The sequence below is a fragment of the Hyperoodon ampullatus genome, assembly GCF_949752795.1.
Source record: "Hyperoodon ampullatus genome assembly, chromosome: 19".
Classification (NCBI taxonomy): Eukaryota; Metazoa; Chordata; class Mammalia; order Artiodactyla; family Ziphiidae; genus Hyperoodon; species Hyperoodon ampullatus.
This window is the reverse complement of record NC_136932.1, coordinates 37,460,886-37,474,178: the sequence shown is the minus strand read 5'-3', so window position 1 is coordinate 37,474,178 and position 13,293 is coordinate 37,460,886. Positions and strand designations below refer to the sequence as shown.

The following is a 13,293-nucleotide window of genomic DNA, read 5'->3' as shown; positions in this document are numbered from 1 at the left end:
CGCTCTTAAAAAAAAGTCTTTTTAAAAAAGTAGAACTATCTTTATCCACAAATGGCATTGACCATTTGTATAGAAAATCCTATAGATTCTACCCAAAAGCTATTAATAAATTAGTGAGTTTATTAGCAAGGATGCATGATCCAAGGTCAGTATACAAAAATCAATTGTATTTTTATATACTAGCCACAATCAGAAGTAGAAATTTATAAATGCCATTAATAAGAGAACAAAAAAATATGAATTACTTACGGATAAATCTGATAAAAGATGTATAAGATGTACAGTGAAAACTACAAAGCACTGCTGATAAAAATTAAAGGACTAAATAAATGGAGAGATATACCATATTCATGGGTCAGAAGACTCAATACTGTTAAGATGTCAATTCTCCCCAAATTAAAGATGCAATGTAATCCCAATCAAAAGCCCACGAGGCTTTTTTGTAGAAATTGAAAGCAGATTCTGAAACTCATATGGAAATGCAAAAGATCTAGAATTGCCAGTCACATTTTGAAAAAGAACAAAGTTGGAGGACTTATACTACCTGACTTAAAGACTTGTGGCAAAGGTACAATAATGGAGACAGTGTAGCACTGATGTAAAGGTAAACAAATGGACAAATGGAACAGAATGGAAAGTCCAGAAATAGGCCCACACCATATACGGTCAATTGATTTCCAAGAACAGTAAAGTAATTCAGTAGAGAAAGGATACTCTTTTCTTTCAAATGGTGCTGGAACAAATAGATATGCAAATGAAAAAAAAGAAATGCATTTCATCTTGCTACATTAAAAAAAAAACCAATTCAAAGTAGACCATACACCTATTGTAAAACCTAAAACTATAAAATTCCTAGGAAAAAAAGGCACTAAATCTTTGTGGCTTTAGGTAGTCAAAGATTTCTAATTGGACTTCATTAAAATTAAGAACCTCTGCTCTCTAAAGGACATTAAGAAAACCAAAAATATAAGCCACAGATGGGGAGAAAATATTTCTAAAACATAAATATCTGACAAACATATAAAAGGATATTTTTTTTAAATTCTTAAAACTCAATAATAAAAGAACCCAATTAAAAATAGGTAAACAGGGGCTTCCCTGGCGGCGCAGTGGTTGAGAGTCCGCCTGCCGATGCAGGGGACACGGGTTCGTGCCCCAGTCCGGGAAGATCCCACATGCCGCGGAGCGGCTGGGCCCGTGAGCCATGGCCGCTGAGCCTGCACGTCCGGAGCCTGTGCTCCGCAGCGGGAGAGGCCACAACAGTGAGAGGCCCGCGTACCGCAAAAAAAAAAAAAAAAAAATTAGGTAAACAATTTGAACACATACTTCATTGAAGAAAACACGCTGATGACAAATAAGCACATGCAAAGATTCAGTCATTGGGGAAATACATATTAAAACCGCGATGGGGCTTCCCTGGTGGCACAGTGGTTGAGAATCCGTCTGCCAATGCAGGGGACACGGGTTCGAACTCTGGTCTGGGAGGATCCCACATGCTGCGGAGCAACTAGGCCCGTGAGCCACAACTACTGAGCCTGCGCGTCTGGAGCCTGTGCTCCGCAACAAGAGAGGCCGCAATAGTGAGAGGCCCGTGCACCGCAATGAAGAGTGGCCCCCGCTTGCCACAACTAGAGAAAGCCCTCGCACAGAAACAAAAGACCCAACACAGCAAAAATAAATAAATAAATTACTAACTCCTGCCCCCAACATCTTTAAAAAAAAAAAAAAAAAAAACCACGATGAAATGCAACTACACACCTACTTGAATGTCTCAAATTAAAAAGACTTTCTGTAACACTCTTTGGTGAGGACCTGAAGCAACTGGGACATAAATTCTTCTGGTGGCGATGTAAAATTGTACAACCACTTTTGAAATGAGTCTGGCAGTTTCTTTAAAAGTTAAACATAATGGGGATATATGTATATGTATAGCTGATTCACTTTGTTATAAAGCAGAGACTAACACACGATTGTAAAGCACTTATATTCCAATAAAGATGTTTAAAAAAAAAAAGTTAGGGCTTCCCTGGTGGCGCAGTGGTTGAGAGTCCGCCTGCCGATGCAGGGGACACAAGTTCGTGCCCCGGTCCGGGAAGATCCCACATGCCGCGGAGCGGCTGGGCCCGTGAGCCATGGCCGCTGAGCCTGTGCTTCCGGAGCCTGTGCTCCGCAAGGGGAGAGGCCACAACAGCGAGAGGCCCGTAAAAGTTAAACATACGCCTCAGTCATTCCACCGCTATTTACCTAAGAAAAGTGAAAATGTATGTCCATACAAAGACTTGCACATGAATGTTCATGGCAGTTTTATTTGTATAATACAAAATACGCATCAACAGGTGAATGGATATGCAGATTGTGGTCAATTTATGCAAGGGAATACTATTCTGTAATGTAAGAGAGTGAAATACTAATCCATGGAACAACGTGGATGAACCTTAAAATAGTTACACTGAGATAGAGGCCAGACCCCAACCCCCCAACAAAAGAGCACATACTGTATGAATCCATTTATACACAAAAATAACTAATTTATAGCAACAGAAAGCAGATCAGCAGCTATCTGGGGATGTGGGAGGGACAACAGTAAGATTTACAAAGAGACATGAAGAAAACTGTCAGGAGTAATGATTATGTTTATTATTTGGATTGTACTGATGGTTTCACAAGTGTATACACGTATCAAAGCTTACTAAAGCATACACTTTACATATGTGCTATTTACGATGTCAACCACACCTCCATAACGCTGTTTTTAAAAAAGTAGAACATCTGTAACACTGACATGAAAAATGTCTATCACACATATTACATTTTTTAAAAAGCTGTGGAATTATCTATATGATCTCATTTATGTAAAATATGTGTGTGCTTATACTGAATATACAGTATTTATGTATAGAAACAAAGCCTGAGGAAATATATTGTTAATCTGTTTACAGTTTGAGATCGGAGAAACGATACAGCTTTTCATTTTATATATCCCTATATTGTTTGAACTTTGTAAAACAAATATGCAATACTTCTGAAATTAACAGAGAAGAAATTAGCAGTTTTAAAAGCCACTGGGCAAGATGAACTTGAAGGTAAAAGCCAAAATCACTTCTTTGTACAGCAGAAACTAACAACATTGTAAAGCAATGATACTTCAATAAAAAATAAAGTAAAAAACAAATTGACTTATATATGAAAAAAAATGGAGTCTTTTTCTTTGGAGAATGATCCCCAATCGTGGAGAACAGGGAGGGGGCACATGCCTCAGAGTCACCTGGACTGATCAGACTCAGAACTGCTCTGTCCCTCTCCCAGGAGAGAATCCCTACTTCCATGAGCTACCTGGATAGACAACAGTGTTTGTCTAATCTTCAGGTATCCTGAGGCACAAAAGCGCCAAGAGCTCTCAAAGACCAACAGTTTTACCTCCGATTTTCAGTGGGTATAAGGAATACCCAAGGCTATGGTAAAAAATCTGACAATGTTTATGAGCCCACGCTCTTGGGGTATTTAGTACCTTGGATAATTTTCTGCTGCTGTTCCCGGATTTCATCAAAACCCAAGCCTCTGGTCTCCTCCGGCTCCTCGAAGAGCCAAGGGTTGGGTACTCCTCGCTTGGCCCCTCCAGTCATCAGGCTGGACCTGAGAACAAGATTAAAGGCGTTACATAACTCGAAAAATATAGCTCTGCTGCAAATCACTCCCACGAGTGCAGAGGGAGCTAGCCTCGCCTGCTTGGAAAATTCAATTCGACTCCAATTTATTGCATGCTTAGTTTATGCCAGCAACTGTGTTCAGTGCTGGAAGAGATACGCAGATGAATAAGGCCCAAGCCTGGTCCCCAGGAGAATTACAGCCTGTAAAGGAGACTGTGGCAGCGCATAATAGTTTTACTAATCCTCCATGAGACATCTGAGTCAATAATCATAAATGAAGGTCTTAAATTTCAAAACACAAGGCCAAATGGAAGTGGCCTTTCTATTAGGACAAAGTCTGTCTCACAGGTGGCACCAAAGGCACAAATATTATTTCTCGAGAAGATATAATGTTGCCACTACAGGTTATAACATTAAAAATGACCACTGGGCTTCCCTGGTGGCACAGTGGTTGAGAGTCCGCCTGCCGATGCAGGGGACACGGGTTCATGCCCCGGTCCGGGAAGATCCCACATGCCGTGGAGCGGCTGGGCCCGTGAGCCATGGCCGCTGAGCCTGCGCGTCCGGAGCCTGTGCTCCGCAACGGGAGAGGCCACAACAGTGAGAGGCCCGCATACCGAAAAAAAAAAAAAATGATCACTGACTTTCTTGTTAGAGGGTATTTCGGCTGCTCAGATAGAAACACATGCAGGGTTTCAAAACCAATTCTATGAATATAGCGTAGCATTTATAACATAAATTCTGAATTATCTTAATCTTGACTCCCTCTCATAACCCATACGCTCCTTCTGCACCAGACATATTGGGCTCCTTGCTGGCCAAGGAACACAGAACACACACTTCTGGCCTCAGTCCCATGTTTACAGGATCCTTCTCACTCCAGGTATCTCCTCTCCTGCCTCCACCTGCCCGCATTCTGTCCAAACTGTGAGGACCATCTTGTGGATGAAATGATATCTGACCATTTCTACCCAGATGGGAACAGCCACTCACTTTATAGTATGACTCATAGGATTCTTTTTAAAATGATGGTAATGGGGGACTTTCCTGGTGGCACAGTGGTTAAGAATCCACCTGCCAATGCAGGGGACACAGGTTCGAGCCCTGGTCCGGGAGGATCCCACATGCCGCAGAGCACCTAAGCCCGTGCGCCACAACTACTGAGCCTGCGCTCTAGAGCCCACAAGCCACAACTACTGAAGCCGGTGTGCCTAGAGCCCGTGCTCCACAACAAGAGAAGCCACCTCAATGAGAAGCCCACTCACCGCAACGAAAAGTAGCCCCCGCTCGCCACAACTAGAGAAAGCCCATGAGCAGCAACAAAGACGCAAAGCAGCCAAATATTTAAAAAAAAAAAAAAAGAACGGACCGTGCTCACCAGCTCTACTTCTTGGCCCTCGGGGTTCACTCTTCAGCCCCCGTGATCCAACTTCTACCCCATCACTCTGCTGAGACTTTTCTCAACCAAAACCTCGTCCCAGTTCTCACTTCACCTGTCCTCCAGGCCTCAGTGGCCACTGCTGACCTTCTTCCAGTATCCAGGAAAGCCCTCCTCCCTCAGCTCCTTCCACGCCACTCTCTCCCACGGGCAGGTCCTTCTCTGTAACTTGCAGGTACCTCTTCTTCCATCTGCCCTTTAAATAGAAGTGTGCCTCAGGGGTTCTATTTAGATCTTCTTTTCTTGCTATACTGTCTCTCCCTGGGCAATTTTATCTGTGGTTTCAGGCTGTAAGGACAGATGCTAGCAGTGCTTAGACCATTTTTACGCCCCAATACAAATGAAACAGGCCACATTCTCTTGAGTCATCATGGTGGTGGATTCTTACCTGGGGGCTCCCACCCTGGCAGGGCACTATCAGAAATCTGACGGTGGGGGAGGAATGGCATACAAATAGTTAAAAAGAAACCCCACACATCACAATCCAGGCGAGGCAGGTCCTCCCACCCCTCATCCTGATTGAAAAAAATTCCTGACTTTCAATTTCTCTACCCACACCATCTCCCTACAGGCTCTTCTATCTACATTTATGGATTGATTTTCCTTTAGGACTCTCCATTTGGGAACTCCACTCCAAATTCAACACACCCAAAATCAAATTCACTACTTTCACCTCATAAGCTGTTTCTTCTCCTATCCTCTCTAGCGGCATCACTGTATTCACAAGTCATTCCCCCTCACCTCCACCCCCGGCCACATCTCATCAATTCCCAAGACCTCCCTTGGAGCTGGTTCTCAAGCCCATGCGCCATTTCCATCCCCGCTGGTGCTGCCTCAGCTCAGAACCTCCTCATCTCTCATGTAGAAGATGCTCTTAGCCTCCAACCGGTCTCCTTGTTCCCAGCCACCCCGATTCAAATCACCTAACACTCTGCTGCCAGAACGATCTTTCTAGAACAGAGATCTCCCCTATATTAAAACTGTCACGACCCCCTAGAAGCTACAGGTCAAACTTAAGCTTTACAACATGGCCCCAGTGATCTCTGCAACGTTATCTCCTGACACCCCCTTCCATACCCTACTCTTCCTCCAGCCTTAAGACTTACCACATCTCAGACAAAGGCACAAACTTTCACACTCTCATGTTTTTGTATGAGTCTGGAGGGTCCCCACCCCCACACCCCTTTGTCCATCTGGCAAAATTCTATTCATCCCCTAAGGCTCAACTCAAATGTCACTTCTGCTGTTTAGTCTTTCCTGATTCCCGTCCCCACCCCCCTCTTCCCTTAAATCAATCACTCCTGGTGCTCTCATGGCACTTCGTGCAAAACCTCCAACGTGGCATTTATCAAGCAGGATTGTAGTTAGTTATTTACTCATCTGTCTCCCTTCCTAAATTATGAGCTCTGGAAGGAAAGAGGCCACATGACAGTCATGTTTATATCCCTAGGACCAGAAAGACAGTTCCTCTGAGTATGCTGGAGAAGCATTCAGTACATGTTTATGAAACAGAACTAAGAAAACCACTGAGCTTTTTAAGCGAGAGACAAAATGAGAGGAGTATTTAACATTTATCTTGAGATTAAAAAAAAAAGGCAAAAGAAATCTTAACTGCTACCTGCCTTCAAGAGTTTAGCAGCAAAGACTGACGTTGTTCAAGCAGATGGGAGAGAATTTTAACTTGAACGGGAATTCTGTCACTAAAACACCTTGCAGCTCAAGCCCACTTTTGGAAGGACAATGAAGGAGTGTTTCTCCTTTGAAAAGTCAGTTAAAGAAAGGAAATGCTAAATACTATGCTTCTGAGGTTAGGGTAGACTTGAAATGTTTTAAAAAATAAATCCATCATTTTTACCCATATTTTCAAGATGGAACTTATCTAATAAATGGAACTTATCAAATAAATGCCACATTACTAAACAGGTTAGATATCTGTCTTAAAAAGATTTTACCAAAAAGTTTTAGTTCCTTCTGACACTAAAAATATATCATTTTTATCCCCAAAAGAAAGTGATACACATTATTAAATTATGACAATATGGGGGGGTTGCAGTTAATCCATGTTTTTCTGCTGACAAATGTAGTTGAAACTTGTTAGAGTTCACAGGGAGGGTGTTCTTATCAACCCAATATAGAAATGAAAAAGCAGTGAATTCCAAGAAGCAGCTTTTCTTAGCATTTCCAAAAGATGTCAAAGTGACCATAAAATGTTTGTTTTGTCTGAAAAAACATCAGTGTTTGAGTATTCACAGGCCACAGAGAGGTTTGCAGTCAGGACTAGAGATGATGTTTCCAGGGTGTCAGTGAGTTGAATCGAGTCTACAGAGCTTTGTAACTAGACTTGCCTGTAGGTGTGAAAATGCTACTATGGTCTGAAAGGGTGATTCCTTTCTCAAAGCTTTCTCAGCTAGTTTCTTTCCATGAATATAAAGATGCACAGAGGCTCAAATTTCAATCATAAATAGTTTCCTTTGACATACATTCTTTAAAGGCTAAATCTGGCAACAATATCCAGGCTGGCTTACACTGAGGAGAGGCCGCAGTCAGGGAGGTAGACCAGAAGGCTAGTGCAATTTAGGCAGAAGGGGATGGGGGTCTGGATGAGGGAAATGACAAGATGGAATGGCAGGGAAGGGACAATTCACCGAGCAATTCAAAGGAAAGCTCCACAAGTGCTGGTGAGTAGAATGGAGACAGAGGATAAAGATTTCCAAACTGGGTGACTTGGAGAATTGACACAACTTAGGGAAATGTTTTATTTCCTTTTGGGATTTTCTCAAATTTCGACATAACTCCCGTAACAACCCCAAAGTAAAAGTGCTGTCAAGATCATAAGCTATGGATTTGTGGCTACTTGTGGCCATATTTACTAGACAGCTAACTTCTTTAAGTCCAGTACTCTGTCCAATTCTGTTTTTGTATCCCATCCACCTATTCATCCAACCATCCTCCCTACACACACTTACTGAGTCCCTTCTATGTGCCAGCATGAATCTAGGGACTTGGAAGAGAACGAGAGACAAGTACCTGACCTCAGGGAGCTGGTACTCCAGGGACAATAAATGCCTAACACTGTGCCTTTTGCAAAGTACTCAAATTTTTGGTTGTTGTTGTTAACTAATTGAATAAAGATTATTCAATTTGTTTAGACTAATTAGTATTAGTCCAGAACAGTAAGACCTCAAGCAAGGAAAATCTCTTACTTACATGTCATCCAAGGCAAGTCTCACAACAGCATCTTTAAAATCTACCACAAGCAAATAATTTTTTAATTGTAAACTACTCTCATTTTTCTCCCTATTCACTGCTGGCTAAAGGTTACCAGTAAGAAGTTTTAAATGTAACATTAAAACTTAACAAAACAGTTCACAGAAGAACACAAATGGGGGGGGGGGGGGGGTGGAAAGGCCATCAGAAGTCATTATTTTGGCCTCTGACCTGAATTTGAGAAACCTCTGTGTGCTATTCTCGAGTCATCCAGGCAATCTAAAAATCAAGCAAATAAAACCAAAGGGAACAATTCTTTACTTTTACCTTAATGTCACTGTCGTGGTACCTGAAAAGTCGAAGGAGGACAGGACAATCACAGAATTCTTAGGTTTTGTCTTTTTTTTTTTTTTTTTTCGGTACGTGGGCCTCTTACTGCTGTGGTCTCTCCCGTTGCGGAGCGCAGGCTCCAGACGCGCAGGCTCAGCGGCCATGGCTCACAGGCCCAGCCGCTCCGCGGCATGTGGGATCTTCCCAGACCAGGGCACGAACCCGTGTCCGCTGTATCGGCAGGCGGACCCTCAACCACTGCACCACCAGGAAAGCCCTTGACTATTTTTTAAATTGACGTATAGTTGATGTTGTGCTAATCTCTGCCGTACAGCAAAGTGACTGTTATACACATGTAGACTTTTTATGTTTCCATTATCGTTTATCACAGGATACTAAGTATAGTTTTCTGTGCTATATATTACGACCTTGGTGTATAGAAACCTAAGAATTTCTAAGTGAAAGATGAATTAGCTGCTCTGCCAGATGTCTGGTGATTGAGCGCCATCTGCTGGTTAGCGATTAAAGTTCAAGTACAAAATAAATGTTAAGCAATCCAATAATTACCATTTATTACAAGTAGCTCCTTACTTTATTACACAGTGGAGTCTTGAAAACACATTTAGAAGCAGAAAGAGTGAAAGTCAGCAATATGCTTACATATTACAAGGGAGTTTCTGTTGTGCCTTTTCGACACTCATTTCAATAACAAATGTTCTACATCTTCTTTCACTTTGTTCTGCATGACCAAACACACTTAAATGATAAATCCAATGAGAACCCAATGAGGCTCACAATTTGCATTTAGGCATTAGGCGTGCCCAGTGATTTCCATCTTTGCCTCAACCTGTTTTCCCCTTTATATTTATTTCCATTCTCACTCATTTAAAGATACAAGGCACTAAAATAGTCAATTAATTGTGCAAATTAACACTGTTCTCTGGACAAAGATGCAAGTCCAGTAAAATGAAGTTATTGGCTGGAAGGGAGTAGAATTAAACACTACAATGCTCTAAAGTGTTAAAAATTCTATGCTAGTAGAATTTTATATTTGTCAGCTGATGTACAAAAATCCAAATTTGGCATTGAGACTGTTGAAGGGTGTGAACGAATAATGTATATATGCTCAAGATGCACAAAAGCCAAGCACCGCCTATACAGTCATCATTTCCACCTCAATAACCTTGTTTCTTATCAATTAATCTAGTTCATATCCAAAAACTCAAATTCATAATAACCATGGCATCCTCTCCCTCTGGAGCCAAGGCCCAGAAATCTGTAGTCTCCCTCAGGTGATTTTTATGCAACCAGCCAGGCACCACCAATACACACATGGGTATGGAAATTACAGGTCTGGAAAGAGGAGGGTTAAAGAACGAGGGAAACCGTAAGCGGTACAAACCCTACTCGCTCTACAAGGGCGATCTCAAGTCTCGTTCCACCCAGTTCTTCTCAACTTCCTCCACCTCACATGGATCTCTCCCTTTTCCAATCTCCTGGACCATTTATGGCCCAGGCCACAGCATTTAGCACATACTTATAAACCATCACGGACTGTTCTCCAATTGTGTTGAGCAGGATAAAAAGACGTGTCACCTCTGAATTCCCCTCTGCTAAGATCAGTGACAGCAAGTGCTCTGGAATGTTTATAGACCACTTCACAAAAGCATAAATATACACCTTCACAAATATTTATCTCATCCGAACTTCACAATATTTTGAGGAGTCATGATTATTTTCATTTTACAGAAAACGAAATGGAGTCAAGATTCACTCCCAGGTTTTCTAACTGTAAACCCTTTGCTCCATCCACTGAATTACGTGTGCAAAGTTAGCCATCCTTGGCTACATTCTACTAAGTGAAGTGAACAGGAGGACAAAGTACTCAAAGCTAGTGAGAAGGAGCAGATGAGGAGGGTCCCTGCAAGGGACCAAAATTCAGAGAAAGGGAGGCCCGAGAAACAAAACCCATAGCCAAGGTCAAGGAGCTGAGTTCTAGTTCTCCTTCTGCCATTAACCCACCCTGGGCACAATGACAGTTTCCTCATCTGTAAACCAAAAAAGTAATCCCTCTCTGCTTACCTTGAAGATTATTATGACGGTCAAATAAAATAATCTGTATGAAAGTGCCTGGCAAATACAGAAGAGGGGGAGGGAGAAACAAAGCTTTTTAAAAAAAATTATTTTATTTTATTTTTTGCTGCATTAGGTCTTCATTGCTGCGCACAGGCTTTCTCTCGTTGCAGTGAGCGGGGCCTGCTCTTGGTTGTGGTGCGCAGGCTTCTCATTGCGGTGGCTTCTCTTGTTGTGGAACACAGGCTTCAGTAGTTGTGGCTGGTGGGCTCTAAAGCACAGGCTCAGTAGTTGTGGTTCACGGGCTCTAGAGCAGAGGCTCAGTAGTTGTGGTTCACGGGCTCTAGAGCACAGGCTCAGTAGTTGTGGTTCACGGTCTCTAGAGCAGAGGCTCAGTAGTTGTGGCGCACAGGCTTAGCTGCCCTGCAGCATGTGGGATCTTCCCGGACCAGGGCTCGAACCTGTGTCCCCAGCATTGGCAGGTGGATTCTTAACCACTGTGCCACGAGGGAAGTCCCTCTTTTCTTAATAGACAAGAAAATCCTTTTTTTCTTCAGTTTCTTTACAATTTTCACTTATAAGAAGCACAAGTTGGAAAGTATTACATAGGCTTTATAAAAAATAAATCAACATAACTTACAATACAGTGTGTATAGGTAAATCCTCTTCTTCTTCCTGCTTATTCACTGCCAGGAATTTGCTTCCTTTTTCAATTCCCAAGTGAGTTTTATCATTTAAAAGTAATGCATGAGGACTTCCCTGGTGGTGCAGTTGTTAAGCATCTGCCCGCCAATGCAGGGGACACGGGTTCGAGCCCTGGTCCGGGAAGATCCCACATGCTGCGGAGCAACTAAGCCCGCGAGCCACACTACTGAGCCTGTGCACCGCAACTACTGAAACCCATGCATCTAGAGCCCGTGCTCTGCAATGAGAAGCCACCGCACCACAAAGAAGAGCAGCCCCCACCCGCCGCAACTAGAGAAAGCCCACACCCAGCAAATGAAGACCCAACGCAGCCAAAAATCAAATAATAAAAGTAATCATGCAGAAGTAGGAAATCTTTTTATTTTCCCCATCAAAAGTCACAACTGTACCAGTAGTTAAGGACTGCAATTCAAAACAAGATACCATTTCTCACCCATCAGATCAGCATAACCCAACCAGTTCTGTAACACCCGCCGACATCTACGGTGTAGGGAAATGGGTTCTCCCATATACTGTCAGAGGAAACATACAGCACTATAACTTTTAAGAAACAGACATGGCAGAACCTGTTACATTTTGAACACCCATACCTTTTGTCCCAATAAACCCACTTAGGGGAATCTGTCCTATGGAGGTAGAAGCCACATTCTTCATGGATATTTACCACATCATTGTTTGTAATGGCAAAAAACTAAACCACCCAATATTCATCAAATGGGGAGTGGCTGGAAAAGTGACTGCCTATTTCTATTGTGAAATAAATGCAGCTACTGAAGAGAATTTTGTTAAATATATTTTTGTTGGAGGAATGCCCAAATTTAAATGAAAAACACTAAATTACAGAGTAATATGTAAAATTCTTTTTTTCACAAAATAGGAAAATACATAGTCATGTAACTACACTTGTAAATATTTGTACAAGCAGATATAAATGTGGGGAGGTTAACACAGGTTCCATCAGGAGAATGACACTGGAGGGAAGGACGGGGGAGAGGGTATTAACTTTGGGTCATGCCTCAGTGTAGACTGACTTGTTATAATGAGTGTGTATCATGTAGATAATTTGTTTTAAATCCAATAGAAGATGAGTCATTTCCCCATAGGGTGGGAGAACCAGGGAAGGAGAGCTGATAAGGCAGCAAAGACCCACAAAAGTAAAGACCACTTCAGTGAAGACTATCAGAGGCAGCACTGACAAGGGTTCCTCTCTTTCAAAATTAAGAATGGGAAGCAGAAACTAAAACCAAGAAATGCCAAAACCAAACATCTTTTTCCAGGGGGAAAAGAGCCATGGAAGAGAAAGACGTGACAGGAAAAGTCAAGGAAGGAAGATGAAAGAGGGGGAAAGAAACAAGAATAAGCAGCTTGCAGATGGATGGGGCAAAGTCTACAGAGAGGCCCTGAGGAGGAAGTTTAAACATGACAAATGGGTTTGCGGTGACACACAGGAGGGGGGAAAAGATGAGAGAGAACTGAAAGGTAAGCGATTCCTCCTCCAAAGTTGGACAGTCCAAGTGATCAACCCTTCATCTCCTCACTCTCAAGGGAGGAGAACACTAACTTTTAAAAATCTAGAAACTGGGAAGGTCTGAGTATGTCTCCCCTTCTATTGACTTACATCTCCATCTTGTGGCCTGTTCAACACATAGCTATGTATGTGTGTGCATACATACATACACACACACGTATGGATGGATATGTATGCGTCTCAGTGTATATATGCATGTATACTTATACATAAGTATACATGGCTATATATGTATACATACACATACATATGTAATATACACACTAAGCATATATATAATGTAAGTATACATTATGTTATACATTGTAAGTATACATGTATATGTAAGTATACTTATAAGTATATATACATATGTATTACATAAG

General features: G+C 42.1%; 1 protein-coding gene across 4 annotated transcripts in view; it reads right to left on the bottom strand.

Annotated features, from left to right (window-relative positions):
• STX8 (syntaxin 8) overlaps positions 1-13,293 on the bottom strand; it is a 248,746-nt gene that overhangs the window by 198,882 nt on the left and 36,571 nt on the right. For all 4 annotated transcript variants that reach the window (XM_079726072.1, XM_079726069.1, XM_079726070.1 and 1 more), the window contains one exon: positions 3,509-3,633. In XM_079726072.1, the coding sequence (XP_079582198.1) occupies positions 3,509-3,633 (125 nt within the window). The remainder of the gene's footprint in view (positions 1-3,508; positions 3,634-13,293) is intronic.